Source organism: Geotrypetes seraphini, chromosome 1 (genome assembly GCF_902459505.1).
Source record: "Geotrypetes seraphini chromosome 1, aGeoSer1.1, whole genome shotgun sequence".
NCBI lineage: Eukaryota > Metazoa > Chordata > Amphibia > Gymnophiona > Dermophiidae > Geotrypetes > Geotrypetes seraphini.
In genome coordinates this window covers 152,769,254-152,789,359 of record NC_047084.1, presented here as the reverse complement: position 1 = coordinate 152,789,359, position 20,106 = coordinate 152,769,254, and the positions used below count along the sequence as shown (strand labels likewise).

The following is a 20,106-nucleotide window of genomic DNA, read 5'->3' as shown; positions in this document are numbered from 1 at the left end:
AATGCCACAAGTAGAAAACTCCATACTAGCAAACCATCTGTAAACACTTTTAGCATCTTCATTCAGAGAGTACTGTAGACCATTTGGAAGAAGAGGTAGGCAAGGGAAGAGACCATAAGGGACATCTTCAAAAAAAATTTCCTTCTATAGACATTCAAATATCTTATTACTGTACTTATGCTGCTGACTAGACTGTGATGTCTGTTCCACTTACCAGGGCTCTCCACACGCTTGTAGTGGTAGGGATTGATACAAACTTCCTTCTGCTTGGAACCAAAGGGATACTCGCAGCACTCCAGCGGTTTTAGCTCATGATGGCTCTGGAGATCAGGCCAGCGCCAGACCCGGCAGTAAATCACATGTGGCAGCCCCTTCCGGTGGGAGACCTGCAGCCTGCCATCCAGGGAGCGTGGGATAGTGACACAGTTACTGGGCTGCCCCGGGGAGCTCAAGGCCTTCTCCAGTTCCTCCATGGCTCCCTTTTTCTTCTTCAACTTCTTTACCAAAGCATCCACAGCCTTCTCTGCCCACTTCTCTTCCTCATCGCCCTGCTTCCATCCCAGCAGCCTCTTCACTGCCGGGCTGGTGAAGGAGAACAGGCTGGTCACATTCATGGTAATCAACAGGTGTGTTCTTAAATACTAAGGAGCAAGATATAATGATAATACTAAAATTATTGGGATTTCCTTCTCTTCTACAGCAAAAATATCTTGATTGCTCCAAAAAAAAAATTTAAAAAAGTCCTATTCCAGAAGGAGGAAAACTGCTCTTATTCCTGTAGGTCTCTCTGGTTTTAAAAGCACAATAAACTCAAAATATTTTGTTCCAGTTCAAAAGCATCATCTCTGCATGTTGTTCCAGGCCAACGAGCTGCACCTACGAAGGAAGCAAAGAAAAAAAAATAATCAGCTTCCAGTGAATTTATAGTCACATTTAAACACCACAACAAGACGTAAGACCATGACAAAAAGAGATTATAGACTTACCCTGGTAAGCTCTTTTCCAGTAGAAAAGTGAGACATTCTAGACCAGTGGTTCCCAAGCCTGTCCTGGAGGACCCCAGGGCCAATCGGATTTTCAGGCTAGCCCTAATGAATATGCATGGAGCCGATCTGCATGCCTGTCACTTCCATTATATGCAAATCTCTGTCATGCATATTCATTAGGGCTAACCTGAAAACCCGAATGGCCCTGGGGTCCTTCAGGACAGGGTTGGGAACTACTGTTCTAGACAAGTGGGTAGTGTCCCCATAGCAGCGTGCCATCTGCAGAAGAAATCCAGTTCGAATTTTTCTAAGTGCCTCTTCTGTACTTCACTGAGCTCCTTGGCTCTACCTACAGTTAGTGCCGAAGTACCAAGGGTCACCAAACCCACATGAAGTAGAGACACCCATAACAACCAAGGTCATAAATAACTGCTCAAAGAAGTAACATGAGAATAGCAGCTCCAAACAGCCAGCAAAAACCTCAAGGGAGCTGGCAAGGGCAGGCGAGAATTCTACCACTCCAGTATACTCTCAAGCCCCCAAGGACTGACTGGCATCCAAATTACAACTTAGAGACACATGAAACAGACAGTAGCAGGCACAAGGAGGACAGGGCTGGAGTCTAGAATGTCTCACCTATCTACTGGAAAAGAACTTACCAGAGTAAGTACATAATCTCTTTTTCCAGTGCAATAGGAAAGACATTCTAGACAAGTGGTACAAAAGCAGTTCCCAAAAAGCTTACTGCGCCTACCATCAAGACTGAGGACACAAAGGCAGAATTCTGTCTCACCACCACATGCACTCTGCAAAACAGGACAAACATGTGTAGAGGACCATGGTGCTACCATGCAAATCTCTTCAGGAGAGACAGCTCTAGCTTCAGCCCACCAAGCCACACATCTAGAAGAATGCGCCTTGACGGAAACAGGAGACCGTTTCCCAGAAAGCATGTAGGTTGCCAAAAGGGCCTCACAGATCCATCTGGATATCGAGGACTTAGAAGCAGGAATGCCCCACTTGACAGAATGAGTCAGCACAAACAAATGGTCAGAAAGACAAACTCATTTGTGACCTCCAGATAGCGAAAAAGCACTCCGTGCATATCCAGGTTCCTCAAGACACAATCCTGTCTCTTTGAACCAGTAGGCTGAAAAACAGGAAAATGGACTTTCCTGATGAATATGGAAAGCCAAAACCATCTTCGGCAGGAAGAAAGGAACCGTGCGCAAGAAAATCCCAGTCTCCGAGAATGGGAGGAATGGTTCACTGCAAGAAACAGCCTGGAGTATGGAGACACGCCTTGCTGACGGAACAGCGATCAAAAAACCAATCTTGAGCCTCAAGGCCAAAAAGGAAGCATCCCGAAAAGGCTCAAAGGAAGTCTTGAATAGACTAGAAGCACCAGAGTGAGGCCCCAGAAAGGGAACATTAGATAATCAGTGGCCTAAGGCAAAGAGCCCCTTTCAGAAATCTAGCAACATCAGGCACGATGCTAAAGACTAAGGACAACCCCAGGCTTGAGGAAAAAAACAAAAATAAAGAAAGCCCAGCCATGTGGACCTGAAGGAATGCTGCAGAGAGGCCTTGAGCAAGACCAGCCTGGAGAAAAGCTAGCACCAGAGGAAGGCTACTAACATGGTACATGGTCTTCATCATAACGTGTATGGGGACAGACTTAAAGATCTAAATCTGTATACTTTGGAGGAAAGGCGGGAGAGGGGAGATATGATAGACATTTAAATACCTAAGTAATGCGTATATAAAAGAAAATTGTATTTTGTTTGGCACAATGTCTTGCACTTTTCTATTCAATAAATACATTTAAACATTAAATACCTATGTAATGTAAATGCGAATGAGTCGAGTCTCTTTCATTTGAAAGGAAACTCTGCAATGAGAGGGCATAGGATGAAGTTAAGAGGTGATAGGCTCCGGAGTAATCTAAGGAAATACTTTTTTACAGAAAGGGTGGTAGATGAATGGAACAGTCTCTCAGAAGAGGTAGTGGAGACAAAGATTGTGTCTGAATTCAAAAGGGCCTGGGATAGGCAAGTAGGATTTCTCGGAGAGAGAAAAAGATAATGGTTACTAAGGATGGGCAGACTAGATGGGCCATTTGACCTTTATCTGCCATCATGTTTCTATGGAATATGGCTCTGCTTGGTCCTGAGTTCACCAATGCTGGAAAGTCTTCCACACCATAGTGTAAGCAGATACAGCAGACAACTGTTAAGACATGAGAAGAGTGCCAAAGACCATAGCAGGCGAACCCTTGCAGTCTAAGGCTGCACGCTCAAGAGCCTTGCCGGAAGAGCAAAGGGACCCGGGTCCTCCATGTAGACCGGACCCTGCTGAAGTAAGCCAGGATAGATGCTCTACCAAAGGCCATGATCCTAGCCAAAAAAATGGTAATAAACTGTGCAAAACGTGAAACAGCAAGTATCTGTGGTGGGCTGAAAAGATCAGAATGTGCAAGTATGGACCTAGAAATCCAGAGAGGCAAGGGACTCTCTCCCAGGGCCACCGCCACTAAGACAGATCGCACATTTCCCATGTGAAAACGCAAAATAGGCCTCCAGCTGTCTGAGCCATTCATTGGCATAATAAAGTATATGGAATATCTGCTGGAGCCCGAAAGGATGGGCAGCACTCGCTCTAGATCCAGCAAGCGCAGTACAGTGGCCTGCACTTTGGAACGTCTTGTCTGGGTGCCCTGCGGGAGATTCCACAAACCAATTGGTCAGAGGCTAGGTGAATTCCAAATGCAGCCCGACCAAATAAAGTCCAGAACCCACCAGTCAGATGAAATGTAAACCCACGCTGGCAGAAATGCCGACAGCCTGCCCCCTATATGTAGAGGGAGGTTCCACAGCCTGGCATCATTGTGCCCATCTTGGTAGGGAGCACAGAACTGGTAAGGCCTGGAGCCACTAAAATACAGCAACTATAACCCCCTAGAGAGTCTTGGTCTGCTATCAGACCACCATAGGATCCGTAAGGTCGACCAGGTCTTTGCCAAACAACTGCCCTGAAAGTTAAGTCTCACCAAAGTAGCCTGGGAAGTGGAATCACCAGCCCATTGTCTTATCCAGAGCATTCAGCAGACAGAAAATGGAGAACGCCAAAGCCCGCATAAGGTATATAAAGCATCAGGCATACAAGCTGACCCAGCCAAAAGAAGTTGGAGGAGAAGAATCTACAGTCTCACTCTCCAGAGTGTGCAGGCGAGACAGAAAGGCACGTGTGACAACAGACACCGCCTAAGTAGCCTGAAAGCCCAAAGCAGCTGCATCAAAAAGCCTCCTGAGATCTATGTCCACATGGCGGTCCTGCCTATCTGTAAGCATCACATCACTTTCCCTGGAAAGAGCGATGCAGTTAGGCACCTGCATAACCGAAGAATCCACTCTAGGCTGATCTAGAACCTGCGGGCACTCCAGTGCCAGAGGGTACAAGTGAGACATCGTCCTTGCTAACATAAGAGCACAGTCCGGATAGTCACATTGCAGGGTAGAAGACCAAGTACACACACCACACAGTCAGGAGGAAGACAAGAACCAAATGCAATTCCTGCAAAGACTCAGAAGTAAGATCCGGCAAAGCTGCAGACTGAAATAAATGCAGAACTGTGGGATCATCCCCAGGTCCTAGAGCAAGGATCCAAAGATCCAGCATATAGACCCTGGTCCCCCGTACTTGGAAGCACTGCACCTCGAAATAAGGGGTCAGCAAGCCGATCATCACCATAAAGATCAGGATCAACAGCTGACTGAGACAAGGACATGCCCAGAGAAGCAAGGCCACTGGGAGACGCAGTGGATGCAGAGCGGGACTGTGCAGGGGAAGAATGCCTGCTTTGATTTTTTTCTCTCACAACTGTTTAAGAAACTCTGAGAAAGTCTCTGGCTCCTGGGGCACATAGTCACCATGCTTTTCATAGGCTGCGAAGAGACCGTAGCTTTGCGCATAAACTATCAGTCATGCCGAGCCCCAAAAATAAAAGAAGGCTGCCCCACCGGCCTAGCCGAGCGATTTTGTCACCTTCTTGACCAAGGAAGAGGCTAAGCTTTGTGCTGCCGCCTCTTCCGGCTGCGCCACACAGCACATGGCGCAAGAACACTCCTGAAAAGCTTAATTTGTGTAATCCTGGCAAGAATTCACATTAGGAAAGCCTAAGGACTCAAACCCAACAAGATCAGAGGCAAAAACTGCAGTTTTGGAGAAGCAGGAAGCTTTTGAAGGAAAAAAAAAAAAAAAAAAAGATTGCTAAAAATCCAAGATGGCCGCCACTGTGCAATTTGCGCACAAATTGTGATTTTTCAGATGGGGGGGAACACAGAGGGACATTCAGAAACTTTGAAAGCCCCACTTTTCAGACCTCCCCCAATCCATCTCACAGGCTGTAACAGCTTTTACTCACTGTGCCCTGTTTGTGGATCTGTGCTGCAGCCTGCCTCAGCTCTCTTGCATTAGGCTGGATTAAAGAATCACTGCCTCATGCTGGAATAGCTCTGCAAAGCCATTATTTGGGCTGCCAATCAGACTCCATGCCTGACTGCACCTCCACCCCTGCGGATTGACCGACGTGCACCAGGACCAGCTAAGGTGCTAAGATACAGCCAGAACCTTGCGAGACACCACCAAGCCTCCTAAAGGTGCCTAATAGCCGGTACTCAACACCTGCTTAACAGTAGGTGAGACAACTTTAAGGACGGCCCTGAGTTCTAAAGAAAACTAAGCAGGCTGGCGAACAGGTACCCACTAGGATTGGCCTGTCATTTACAGACATAAAAGTCTGTGTGTTCTCAATGCAGGCAAAGCAAAAGAAACACGCCAAGCACAAGAATACCGAAGAAAAAAAGGACTAAACACTGAATAAAATAATAAAATGTGGAGAGTAGAATGAACACACTTCTGCATGCATGCGTGCAGAAGGAACAAACTGTAGGTGGAGTTAAAGAGCTCAGTGAAGTACAGAAGAGTCACAGGAAAAAAAAAAATCCGAACTGGATTCCTTCTGCAGATGGCACACTGTCATGGGGACGCTACCCACTTGTCTAGAATATCTCACCTACTGCATTGGAACAGAATATACGTGCCATCCAGAAGCCAAAAGCTGACAGGAAGTGACCATTTCCTTCCCTTACCTCCACAGTAGGACTTGCTAGCATTATCAGATTGTTGGATTTTGGAGAGAGACAATTTATTCTTTATTTTTCTTAAAAAAAAAAAACTTGGTTAAAAATACCTGAGGAAGAACTACATTTCCCCCTCCGAATTCGCGAATTCCATATGTACGGATTCGCTTATTTTCATTTTTAGATAAAAAAATACATTTTCATTTTTCAGGCTATTTTAAGCCCTGTAAGCCCCACCTTAAGCCTTAACTGGTGGCCTAGCGGGTTTTTGGGGCAGGAGCGATCTTCCTGTGAGCGATCTGCACGGGGCAGGAGCGTGGGAAGATTGCTCCTGCCCCGTGCAGATCGCTCACAGGAAGATCGCTCCTGCCCCAAAAACCCGCTAGACTACCAGGTAAGGCTTTAGGGGGGAGCTTTCAGGGCTTAAAATAGCCAGGGGAAGCGAGGGTTAGGGGCAGAACTTGCCCAAATATTATTCGCTGTTTTTTTTTAATATTCACGGGCCGGCTCTGCCCCAAACCCCTGGGAATACGGAGGGGGAAGTGTATAGGCAGCTACTACTACTACTATTTATCATTTCTATAGTGCTGAAAAGGTGTTCGCAGCGCTGTACATTTAACATACAATAGACAGTCCTTACAATCTAATTTGACAGACATGATATCTCAGGGTTGGGGAGGTTATGGTAGAGGAAATGATACAGTGGGTCTAGGTGTCCGACAACAGTGAGTGGGAGTTAAGAGTTAAGAACATAAGCAGTGCCTCTGCTGGGTCAAATCAGAGGTCCATCATGCCTAGTCCACTCACGCGGCGGCCCATCAGGTCCAGGACATGTATAGTGATCCTCTATCTATACCCTTCTATCCCCTTTTCCTTCAGGAAATTATCTAATCCCTTAATGAACCGAGTTGAAAGCAATTTTTAAAAAGTGGACTTTTAGCTTGGATTTGAATATTGTTCGGGATGGAGCATGACGTATCGACTCTGGCAGCCTGTTCCAGGCATACGGCATGGCAAAAAAGAAGGGACGGAGTCTGGAGTTGGCAGTAGAGGAGAAGGGTAAAGATAAGAGGGGTTTGCCCGAGGAACAGAGTTCATGGGATGGAGCATAGGGGGATATAAGTGACCATCGCATCAGAGAAATTAGGTAAGGGGAAAAAGTATAAACATTCACAGTGAGATTATATTTTGAAACTGCATCTCACAGCAGCATCCTCCAGAGAAATGCTCTTAAACTAGCTACTCTCACAGTAGGGACCTCTGCGGTAGAGAATGACACAGGGACAAGTTTGTCCCCGCAGGAACTCGATTTCCCCATCCTCGTGGAGTTTTGTCACTGTCCGTGTCCCATTCCTGTAAGCTCTGCCTTAATCACACAAGCCTCGAACACTTATGATTTTAAAGTGTTTGAGGCTTCTGCAGACGAGGACAGAGCTTGCAGGAATGGGGCAGGGGCAGGAAAAGAACTTCCGGGGACAGGAAAATGAGTTCCCGCTTGGACGGGGAAAAATTTGTCCCCCGTATCATTCTCTACTCTGCTGCTTTTCCACTCGAACCAGAGCACACTGCACTCCTAGTGCCAAGCGATTTATAAAACAGGCATATGGCCAACCAGGGGTGGATGACCCAGCAACACATTTCTGGTCTATGTAACATATGAAAGCTTCTTAAAACAAAGTAGGAGAGAACAATTTTATTAAATGTTACTACTACTACTATGATAGACCAGCAATTGTCCTGGGTCTAATAGGGCTATGGAATTGATACATTAAATTTCCAACTCTGATGTCTACTGATATTAGGCTTTAAATATTCAGATCGACTTATATTCGAGTATATACAGTAAACTGCTTTGGTTGTACCACAGAAAAGTGGTATGCCAAATCCATCCTTGAGCCTATGCTAGTAGAGTTATTAGACACTAGAGCTATGTAGTCGGTCAGAAGCAATTCTGGGTACATGGCTGTTGGCTGATTCCAGTTAAAAAATAAAAAAAATAAAAAACTTACTACATTATAATATATGGCAAATTTATCATTTTAATATTTATTTATATTATTTGCTTTGAATCTAGTACTGGTAAATATAAGCAGTGTTTTTGCTCTGGAATAAAAGTGCCGCGGGACCCAGTGGTCCAGCGGTGGGCTGGGACATGAGGGATTCCCCATCTCCTGTCCAAATCCAAAAAAAACCCCTCCTCCTCACCAGCCTCACGGCGGACGGGACAGGAGGAATCCTTTCTGCCCCCTGTGCCTGCCAAAATTGATGACTATACCTCCCTCCCACCTCCCCCCCCTATCTTTTGGGTTCCTGCTAGCCAGTCGGTGCACAGAACAGGAATGATCCAAAACCCGCAGCAACCAATCGGTCTCGAACGGAGCAGGAGGGTAGGAAGATCGTTCTTGCTCCGTGCATCGGCTATCAGGGACCCGGAAAAACATAACATAAGAATTGCCGCTGCTGGGTCAGACCAGTGGTCCATCATGCCCAGCAGATCAGTGCCCCGAGACTAGCCTTACCTGCGTATATTCTGGTTCAGCAGGAACTTGTCTTTGTCTTGAATCCCTGGAGGGTGTTTTCCCCTATAACAGCCTCCGGAAGAGCATTCCAGATTTCTACCCTCTCTGGGTGAAGAACTTCCTTATGTTTGTACAGAATCTATCTATCCCCTTTTAACTTTAAAGAGTGCTCTCTATTTCTCTCTACCTTTGAGAGGGTGAACAACCTGTCTCTTCTATCTACTAAGTCTATTCCCTTCATTATCTTGAATATTTCGATCATGTCCCCTCTCAGCCTCCTCTTTTCAAGGGAGAAGAGGCCCAGTTTTTCTAATCTCTCATTGTACGGCATCTCCTCCAGCCCCTGAACCATTTTAGTCGTTCTTCTCTGGACCCTTTCGAGTAGTACTGTCCTTCTTCATGTACGGCGACCAGTGCTGGACGCAGTATTCCAGGTGGGGGCGTACCATGGCCTGATACAGCGGCATGATAACCTTCTCCAATCTGTTCGTGATCCCCTTCTTAATCATTCCTAGCAACCTGTTTGCCCTTTTCACCGCTGCCGTGCATTGCACAGACGGCTTCACTGACTTGACCAGTACTCCCAAGTCTCTTTCCTGAGGGGTTTCTCCAAGTACCGCACCGGACATCCTGTATTCGTGTATAAGATTTTTGTTACCAACATGCATCACCTTACACTTATCCACGTTAAGCCTCATTTGCCATGCTGCAACCCATTTCTCGAGTGTGTTAATGTCACGTTGCAGGTCTTCGCAATCCTTCTGTGTCTTCCCTACTCTGAATAACTTCATATTATCTGCAAATTTAATCACCTCGCTCGTCGTACCAATTTCCAGGTCATTTATAAATATGTTGAAGAGCACGGGTCCGAGCACCGAATCCTGCGGCACTCCACTCGTGACGCTTTTCCATTCTGAGTATTGTCTATTTACCCCCAATCTGTTTCCTATCCGCCAACCAGTTTTTAATCCATGTGAGTATTTCACCCTCGATTCCATGGCTCGCAATTTTTCGAAGTAGTCGTTCATGAGGGACCTTGTCAAACGCCTTCTGAAAGTCCAGATATACAATGTTGACCAGGTCACCCTTGTCTATCTGCCTGTTTACTCCCTCGAAGAAGTGCAGCAAGTTCGTCAAGCAAGATCTTCCTTTGCTGAAGCCATGCTGGCTGGTCCTCATCAAATTGTGCCCATCAAGGCGATCAATGATGTGGTCCTTTATCAGCACCTCTACCATCTTTCCCGATATCGAGGTCAGACTCACTGGTCTGTAGTTTCCCGTATCTCCCCTCAAACCTTTCTTGAAGTTCGGCGTAACATTTGCCACTTTCCAGTCTTCGGAATGCTTCCAGATTTGATCGACAGATTGGCTATTAGTTGGAGCAGTTCAGCTATAACCCCTTTCAGTTCCTTGATTACCATCGGATGGATGCCATCCGGTCCCGGGGATTTATCATTTTTAAGCCTATCAATCTGCCTGCATACCTTTTCTAGACTGACCGTCAACCCTGTCAGTTTCCCGTTTTGTTTCCTGCGTTTAGCCGTCGGCTTCTGGTATGTTGTGTATATCCTCTTCGGTAAATACAGACACAAAAAATGTGTTCAGTTTGTCGGCGATGGCTTTGTCCTCCTTTAGCACTCCCTTCATTCCAAAGTACGTGGGGGAGGTGGGAGAGAGGTGTGGTCATCAATTTCAGCAGGCACAGTGTCCCGTCCACTACGAGGCCATAGAGGAGTCGGGGGGAGGGGTTTGGATTCGACCAGGATGGGAGACAAGGGATCCCTCATGTCAAGGCCCACTGCTGGGCCACCGGGTCTTGCAGCAGGCCCTGTGGAGGTCTGCAACAGGTCCGGAAGGGGGAGCAGGAAGGCAATGGCCTGAATATAAGCAAAGATCCTCATTTTTGGGCCAAAAATCTTGGCTTATAATTTTAATATGTTATGATATGCAGGTACTTTATATGTCCCTTGTGGGTGCTCAATCTCCAGCTTTTGTACCTGGGACAATGGAGTACGGTTTAGTGACTTGTGCAGAGTCACAAGGAGCCACAGTGGGAATCAAAACCAGTTTCCATGGTTCTCAGTCCACTACACAAATCATTAGGACTCCTCCTTTTTAGCATTATCACCTAACCAACTAGGTAATTTCTTCTAGGGCTATACCGACTATTTGTATTTGATTCAATATGGCCCCAAATACTGTGCTGAATCCTACTGAAAGACATCTGATTTCTTAAGAACATAAGAATAGCCTTACTGGGTCAGACCAAGTCCATCAAGCCCAGTGGTCCATCTTCATGGTGGCCAATCCAGGTCCCTAGTATCTGGCCAAAACCCAAAAGGTTGCAACATTCCATCATCTCAAAGAATAGCAAGATTCCGGAACCCCAATCAGAGCAAATTCCAGAGCTGAGATTATGATGTTATAATGCCTCATTCCACAGTGCCTCTGAGCCAACCTCATTAGTGATGTTACAATGTCCTAATTGTCCTATACTTGGCTCACGTAAGAACATAAAAGAATAGCCATACTGGGTCAAACCAACAGTCAGTCCATCAAGCCCATTAGCTTGTCCTCACGGTGACCAATCCAGGTCATTAGTACCTAGCCAAAACCCAAAGAGTAGCAACATTCCAAAATATCAAAAACAAGATTCCGAAACTCCAAAGAACAGCAACATTCCATGAAGAATCTGTAAAGAGTAGCAACATTCCATGCTACCGATCCAGGGCAAGCATGTGAGCTAGTTTTTGCAACCCCCCCAGTCTTAATCGTAAGATCATATTAAAGAAACATAATACTTAACCATATGTAATAGCAAGACTAGGCACAGTTTAATCTGAACAAAAAATATATTTAATGGTGTGATTCAAACAGAAAACACAGAACATCCTGTTCTCATAGGCTCCCAGCTCAATACTGCAACAAAACAGAAGTTCAATGCCAATGTTGTTCAAAGAACTTAAGTACAGTAAAAAAAGTTACAATAGTATTTTGAGTAAAAAGTACTGCTACTACAAAGAATGCAATTACATAGAAAAAAGAAAAATTATATGGCTTATCCAGTTCGTCCATCCATGCCACCTATTAACCCTTAGGGATCCTATGAACTTGCTCCAAGCTGTCTCTACCACCTCTACCGGGAAGACATTCTACAAATTCACTATCTTTTCTGTGAAGTATTTCCTCAGATTATTCCTGAGTTTGTCCTGTTTCACCCATGTCCCCTCATTCCACAGCTTCCTTTCAACTGAGACTTGTATCCTGTGCCTTTATGCTATGGAGCAGTGGCATACCTAGCATATGTGACACCTGGGGGCCCATCATTTTTGACACCCCCCCCCATCTATATAAAAAATATGATTTTTAGTAACAATCCACATATCGCACAACAAGAGTGTACCTAGGAAAAGGCAAGATCTTAAACAATGCAGTGAGCACTAGAACACCAACACAAGCCAGATCCCGCACAGTCAATTGATCCTGTAGTCAATGCCAACTGAAAACTATATCCTTTTCATACACACAGAACAGAGATACACCCTCGCCCAATATGGAATAATCACAAACTAAAAATAGAAATATGTAGACAAGTTATACTGAACCGCCAAGAAACCAGACTCTGCATACAATGCAACACCAGAATACCACAAAAACAGTGACACATGTCCCTTAATACTGTGCAAAATATAAAGACAGTAGATGTAAATTTGAAAAAACTGATACATAACAATCACACTTTACAAATTAACAAATAAAAATAAAACAAATAATGAGAAATAAGAAAATACCATTTTATTGGACTAATCCAAATCTTTCTTCAGAACAGTACAGTATACTGCTGTTATGCTATCCTGTCCTGAGGAAAGGGATTTAGTCCAAAAAATTGCCTTATTTCCATTTCCTATTTATAAACTTTTATCAATACAGTTACAATATTACTTGATACTAAGTAAAGCAACAAAAAAAATCTTTCTACCTTTTGTCATTTCTGCTTTAATCATCTCTTTGCTCTCTTCTTTCTATACAGCGTTTGTCCTCTCTCCCTTCCATGCAACATCTGCCCTCTTTGCCCCTTCCACCCAGCTTCTGCCCTCTCTCTACCCCTTCCATCTACTGCCCACACACTCTCTGCCCCTACCATCTACTGTCCACCCTCTCTCTTATCCATATGTCATCTTCCCTCTTTCTATGTCCCTTCAATAAAACTGTATATCCGGGGTCCCTTCTCTCATTTGCACATGATTCATTTCAGCTTCACCCCCCTCTCCATTTTTCTGTCTCCACCCCCTCCCCTATGCTTTGGTATCTCTCTCTTTCTCTTCTCCTTTCCTTCCTTCCTTCCCACTCCACACCATGGTGTGGTATCTCTATCTCCTCCTCTTCCCTCCCCCCAGGCCATGGCATCTATTCCTCCCCCTCCATGGTTTGGTATCCTCTTTCCTTTTTTCCTTTCCCTCCCTCCCATGGACTTGGTATCTCCCTTGTCTTCCTTCTCCCTCCTTCCCTCTCTTTCCCCAATTGGGTGCTGCAGCAGCAGCATTTCTCTCACCCCCTTCCCTGTGCAACAGCAGCATTTCTCCCCCCCTTCCCTAGAAACATAGAAACATAGAAAGATGACGGCAGAAAAGGGCTACAGCCCACCAAGTCTGCCCACTCTACTGACCCACCCCATTAAGTCTGAGTGCTAATGACCCAGCTCCTTAACTCGACCCTCGCAGGGATCCCACGTGGATGTCCCATTTATTCTTAAAGTCGAGCACGCTGGTGGCTCTGATCACCTGCTCCGGAAGTTTGTTCCACTGATCCACCACCCTTTCTGTGAAGAAATACTTCCTGGTGTCAACACTAAATTTCCCTCCTCTGAGTTTGAGCGGGTGCCCCCTTGTGACCGAGGGTCCCTTGGGAAAGAATATGTCATTTTCCACCTCGACACGACCTGTGACGTACTTAAATGTCTCTATCATGTCACCCCTTTCCCTGCGCTCTTCGAGAGTATAGAGCTGCAATTTGCCCAGTCTTTCTTCGTATGAGAGACCCTTGAGTCCGGAGACCATCCTAGTGGCCATCCGCTGGACTGACTCAGCTCGAAGCACATCTTTACGGTAATGTGGCCTCCAGAATTGCACACAGTATTCCAGATGAGGTCTCACCATGGTTCTGTAAAGTGGCATTATGACTTCAGGTTTGCGGCTAACGAAGCTTCTATTGATACATCCCATCATTTGCCTTGCCTTGGATGAGGCCTTCTCTACCTGTTTGGCAGCCTTCATGTCTGCACTGATGATTACTCCCAAGTCCCGTTCTTCTGAAGTCCTAGCTAGTGTTTCTCCATTCAAGGTGTATGTTCTGCATGGATTTCTGCTGCCGAGATGCATGACCTTACACTTCTTAGCATTGAAGCCCAGCTGCCATATCGAGGACCAGTTTTCCATCGTGATCAGATCATGCGTCATGCTATCCTTGAGATTGCTTTCGCTTACTGTATTACACAGTTTGGCATCGTCGGCAAACAGTGCTACTTTACCCTGAAGCCCTCGGGTCAAGTCCCTTATGAATATGTTGAAAAGGGATGGTCCCAGGACTGAGCCCTGCGGCACTCCGCTGATCACCTCCGAAGTCTCAGAGAGGGTGCCGTTGACCATCACCCTCTGAAGTCTTCCACTCAGCCAATCATTGACCCATGCAGTTAGTTTCTCACCTAACCCCATCGATTTCATCTTGTTTAATAGTCTACGGTGTGGGACACTGTCAAAAGCTTTACTGAAATCCAAGTACACTATGTCCAGAGACTCTCCCGAGTCTAGCTTTCCTGTCACCCAATCAAAGAAGCTGATAAGATTGGATTGGCATGACCTGCCCCTAGTGAATCCATGTTGGCAGGGATCCCTTAGATTCCCCTTATCCAATACCGTGTCTAATTTACCTTTAAGTAGAGTTTCCATGAGTTTACACACTATTGATGTGAGACTCACCGGTCTGTAATTCGCAGGCTCTGCTCTGCAACCCTTTTTGTGCAGAGGAACGACGTTAGCTGTTTTCCAGTCCAGGGGGACTCTCCCCGTACTTAGGGAGAGATTGAAGAGCATGGCAAACGGTTTTGCCAGAACATCGCATAGCTCTCTGAGCACTCTTGGGTGCAAATTGTCCGGTCCCATGGCTTTGTTCACCTTGAGTCTTGACAGTTCTCTGTAAACATCAGCAGTTGTGAACTCAAAATTCTGAAATGGGTCTTCCATGCTTTGCTTTGTTTGTGCAGCATTTCTTCCCCCCCCCCCCTTCCCTGTGCAGCAGCAACATCTCTTCCCTGTGCAGCATGTCTGGCTGGTTCCCCTGCTCAAAGCCGCAGGCGTCTACACCTCACGCGATCCGAGGCTGCATCAGAAGCCTTCTCTCTGACATTATGACGTCAGAGGGAGCACTTCCAACACAGCCACGGATTGCACGAGGAGCCGACGCCCGCAGCTTTGAAACAACCGCCAGAGGGAGCACAAGCTGGGACAGACACCTCTGTTAACAGCAGGGGTGCCCACACTTTTTAGGCTTGCGAGCTACTTTTAAAATGACCAAGTCAAAATGATCTACCAATAAAATTAAAAAAAAAAACAAAAAACCACAAAGCACACTGTATGCAGAGAAAATGTTAATCATCATTTAAATTCGGAGGGGTTTTTTAAAGAGGTCAAGGCAGATGACTCTATGCAATGTCACCTCAGTAACAACTATACAAAAATAGACAAATACCCCCACCCTGCGCTAAAAACCGCTATTGCAGTTTAGTAAAAGGGGACCATAGTGCAAAATATACAGCAGATATAAATTCTCAAAAACAGACACATTTTGATCACTAAATTGAAAATAAAATCATTTTTCCTACCTTTTTGTCTGGTGATTTCATGAGTCTCTGGTCCTTCTTCTGCAAAGCCAATATTTATTTATTTCTGCCTTTTTCTCCCCCTGCCCCCCCTCTTTCTTTCTACCTTTCTTTCTCTCCCCCCCCCCCCCCGGTCCCCTTCTTTCTTTCTGCCTTTCTTTCTCTCTCCCCCTGGTCTCCCTCTTTCTTTCTGCCTTTCTTTCTCTCTCCCCCCTGCCTGCTTGTCTTTCTTTCTTTATCTCTCCCCCTAGCCCCCACAAAGCCATCGTGCCGATTTCTACACTTCCCTGATTCTTTCCCATCCCCCAACCCCAAGCCAGCAGCCGATTTCTCCCTGCTCCTTCACCGAGCCAGGTCTGGCGCATACAAGCGCCGGGCACAAAAGATTTCACCTCCGGCATCAATTCTAACGGGGAGGAAGTTCCAGGCCAGCCAGACAGCGATTGGCTGGCCCAGAACTTCCTCTTCGATGTTAGAATCGATGCCGGAGGTGAAGTCTTGTGGGCCCTGCACTTTTTCCCCGCTCACCAGCCTGCCTCACCTTTTGCCTCCACCTACCATGTAGCGGGCCGGCAAAGCGCAACCAATGAAAGGAGACTAGCTCGCTCACCCACCAGTGAGCCCGCACAATGGATTGAAGTCATGTTGCCGGCCGGGTTAAGTTTGCCCTAGGGTTTGGAGATCGCTTCACTGGAGAGATTCTGTGGGGGAGCTGGTGCCGGGATGCGGTGATTAGATGAAGCGCTGTTTCGGAAGTGAAGTCTTGTAAGTCAGGGAAGCAGCAAGGAGAAACCGCTGCTGCTGGTTAAGAAAAGCAGCAGCGGCAGAATAGGGAGGGTGGCCGGCTGTACACCCCCTTGGGGCGTGCACCCAGGGCAGACCGCACCCCCCCCCACTCCCCCTTCGTACACCACTGCTACAGAGGTAAACATTTCTATCATATCTCCCAAAGTTTCCTCCAAAGTATATATATTGGGGTCTAAAAGTCTGTTCCCATATGCTATATGATAAAGAACACTAACCATTTCGTATCCACCCATCTGTTTATATCTTTCTGAAGGTGTAGGCTACAGAATTTTATTTAGTACTCCAGTGGAAAGCCTACCGTCTGGCTGCCCTGGGTAGGCCTGCTCTTGCTATCAGAAGCCAAGCAGGATCAGGTATGGCTAGTACCTGGATGGGGGATTCCATCGGCAGCTGTTTTTCCGCTTTTTTCTGCCCATGAAGCATTGTTAGTGACTGCTGTGCTGAGGTGCTAATTTATCCACATGATCACTCTTTGAATTTTTCCTGGCATGCTGCTTTACATGGTGGTTCTCTAAGGGCTGCCACAGTGCGTTTTTCCATCATTGTTTATATCTCACACGTGCAAGTGGTTATTTATGTGAAGTGGAGTTTTTTGCCATATGAAGCAGAACTGAGGCTTTTTCTCCACTTCTTTTTTCTTTTTCCATTTGTGAATGAATGAAACGTGTGTATGTGTTGGCGAGGCCTTGCAGTGTCTTTGAGTCCCCTGTTTGTTCCATATAGGGTATTGAGTGAGTATTTGGCAAGTCACTTAATCCCCATTGCCCAGGGTCACAAGGAGCAGAGCAGGATTCGAACCCACAACCTCAGGTTGCCAAGGCTATAGCTCTAACCGCTGCACCACACACTTCCACTAGAAGTGACCAAAGTGAGCGGAAATAACCACATTAATCAGCAGGGCTGTGGAGTCGGAGACAATTTTGGGTACATGGAGTCGGAGTCGTGGGTACCAGAAATTGAGGAGTCGAAGGATTTATCTACCGACTCCACAGCCCTAGTAATCAGAAGTGACCACTCGACACTCATACAAAAACTGCCCCCTCTGCTGCTACCACTTCTACTTTTTCCGATTATGCTATTATATACTACCACAACCTCACAGCTCAGCACAGTTTACAAGAACTGCACATATGACAATTCTATATAAAGAATTCAAGGAGAAAAAATGGAAATAACAATTGAGATACGAAGAATTCTTCATAAAGAGATGAGTTTTTAATAATTTGAGAACTATTACCTTCTCATCTCAGTTGCAATTGTAGCGTTTAGCATCCCATTAGACCTCCTCTGCCACCCCCTTCCCCCCCCCCACTTCTTTGGGGTAAGGTTATTTTTGTCCACGAGTTGTACCTCCTGGAGTAATTTTCTAGTGAAAGAGGCACAGACCCCTGCACAGCCTCTGCTCTATAAAACCTCAGGCTTTTTAATATCACCACAAAACAATTAAGTCTTGACACAATGAACCATTAAGACACGGCCGACAGCAAAGATCAATGAAAATAAATAAATAAAAAAACCTAACAACTTACAGAGTACTATTAAAAGGTATATTTATTTATAGATGCACATTTCTGGTACAAGTGAACATTCCCCTTTTTCCAGGAACATTATACCTTCATTAAAGGGAAGAATAACATGTCCAAAGCTAAAAAAATGTTTACGTCCAATAGAAAATAGATTTGCCTTCTCTGTTTTAAAAGCAGCAATTTGAAAGAGCCATGAGCACTGTGAACACTCAAAAGCTTAAAATCTTTCTATACCAAGATGGTAAAATGCAGGAAGCCGACAACAGGAACTGCCCCCCCCCCCCCAACACACACACTCTGAAAGATGTAACCCCCTCTGGGAGTACGGTAAGTTAACTTGAGACTTTAGGAAGCAAGTGAAAAGCCTTCAAAACCTGCACTAGCTTGCTGACCACCAACAGTTCCTCATTTCTTGTTTAACTGTACATAGAACTTGCCTTGAGTTTAGCCACCCATGTATCTATCAATTGACTTTGTACTACCTCCATCTTGATCCAGTCTATATATCTCCACTTGGCCCCAGAGGATGTGGTAAGAGCGGATAGCGTAGCTGGTTTTAAGGAAGGTTTGGACAAGTTCCTGGAGGAAACGTCCATAGTCTGTTATTGAGAAAGACGTGGGGGAAGCCAATGCTTGCCCTGGATCGGTAGCATGGAATGTTGCTACTCTTTGGGGTTCCAGAATCTTGCTATTCTTTAGGATTCTGAATGGAATGTTGCTACTCCTTGAGTTTTGGCCAGTGACCTGGATTGGCCATTGTGAGGACGGGCTACTGGACTTGATGGACCATTGGTCTGACCCAGTACGGCTATTCTTATCCTCTTATGTCTGCCAAGTAAGGACAATCAAGCCATTGTAACATCACTGATGAAGTTGGCTCTGAGGCACTGTGGAATTAGGCATTATGACATCACAATCTCAGCTCTGGAATGTTGCTCTCATTGGGGTTCCGGAATCTTGCTCTTCTTTGAGATGCTGGAATGTTACTACTCTTTGGGTTTCGGCCAGGTACTAGGAACCTGAAACGGGCTACTGGGCTTGATGGACCATTGCTCTGACCCTGTAAAGCTATTCTTATGTTCTTAGTAAAGATGTCTCATTGTTTTGTAAGAACGGTATTAGAATCATGTCTGTATTATTGAAATGTTATATTAAGTGTTCCATTACTAGTATGCTGACATTGTATTATACCCGTTATCTGAATGTTCTTCCATGCTATTATGGTTTGAACTAGTTTTTAAGCCCGTTACATCAACGGGTGCTAGAATAGATGTGTCTGTCTGTCTGTCTCTCTCTCTCTCTCCTTGGCTGCTGTCTGTCTTTCTTTCTTTCTCTCTCTCTCCTTGGTCACTGCCTGTCTGCCTGTCTTTTTTTTCTCTGTCTCTCTCTCTCATTGGCCACTGTCTTTCTTTCTTTCTCTATTCTTGGTCGCCTTCTGTCTTTCTTTCTCTATCTCTCCTTGGCCACTGTCTTGTCTGTTTTTCTTTCTGTCTCTCTCTCTCCTTGGCAGCTTTCTGTCTTTCTTTCTATCTGTCTCTCTCTCTGTCACTGCCTAACTTTTCCATCTTAGCATCAATGTGTGTGTCATTGTGTGTATATTCAGTCGGCACCTCTTGCTTTACAGTACCCAAACTGTGGTCTTCTTCCCGGTTCTTGTCTTCACCATTCTCATTCTGCTGGGCTGCAAATTCGCCATTCACTGGGGCAGAAACATCTGCATAGGGCTCCTTCCTCTCTGTCTCATTCGTAGCTTCCTCTCCTGTTAGCTTCTCAACGTTCATCATGCTGTTTTTGTTTGTTTTCTGAAGTGGCCCCCCTCAGCACGGGCTTTGTTTTCCTTCTGATTTGGTTTCCTTGCCGACTCGGACTTCTGCTTCTTCACGTCATCACCAGTGTTGCTGTCACTATCACTGTCCTGCCCTTTTTCCATCTGTTCTCTGGAACTGCCACACGTGCCATAAACTGCCACAAGCTTCTGCGATGCGTACAGTGGTGTAGCCTGTGGCAGTTCCAGAGAACAGATGGAAAAAGGGCAGGACAGTGATAGTGACAGCAACACTGGTGATGACGTGAAGAAGCAGCAGTCCGAGTCAGCAAGGAAACCAAATCAGAAGGAAAACAGCGGTGCAGCGCTTTTCTCTCCATTTAAACGGGGGTGAGCCGGCGAGAAGGAGGAGATGGTGGTTTTGGCAGTGAGTGAGGGCGGGAGGGGGTAGTCGCCAGCTCTGCTGTGCTTTCCCGATCTGGCCGCCG

The 20,106-nt window shown here is 45.8% G+C and overlaps 1 protein-coding gene across 10 annotated transcripts in view; it reads right to left on the bottom strand.

The window, feature by feature from the left end:
* SMAD1 (SMAD family member 1) overlaps positions 1 to 20,106 on the bottom strand; it is a 164,069-nt gene that overhangs the window by 117,618 nt on the left and 26,345 nt on the right. For 9 of the 10 annotated variants that reach the window (XM_033940029.1, XM_033940025.1, XM_033940030.1 and 6 more), the window contains one exon: positions 215 to 876. In XM_033940029.1, coding sequence (XP_033795920.1) covers positions 215 to 614 — 400 coding nt within the window. In that variant the 5' untranslated portion in view covers positions 615 to 876. Of the gene's footprint in view, positions 1 to 214; positions 877 to 6,136; positions 6,202 to 20,106 lie in introns of those variants that run through there. The other variant, XM_033940031.1, reaches the window with a different exon arrangement.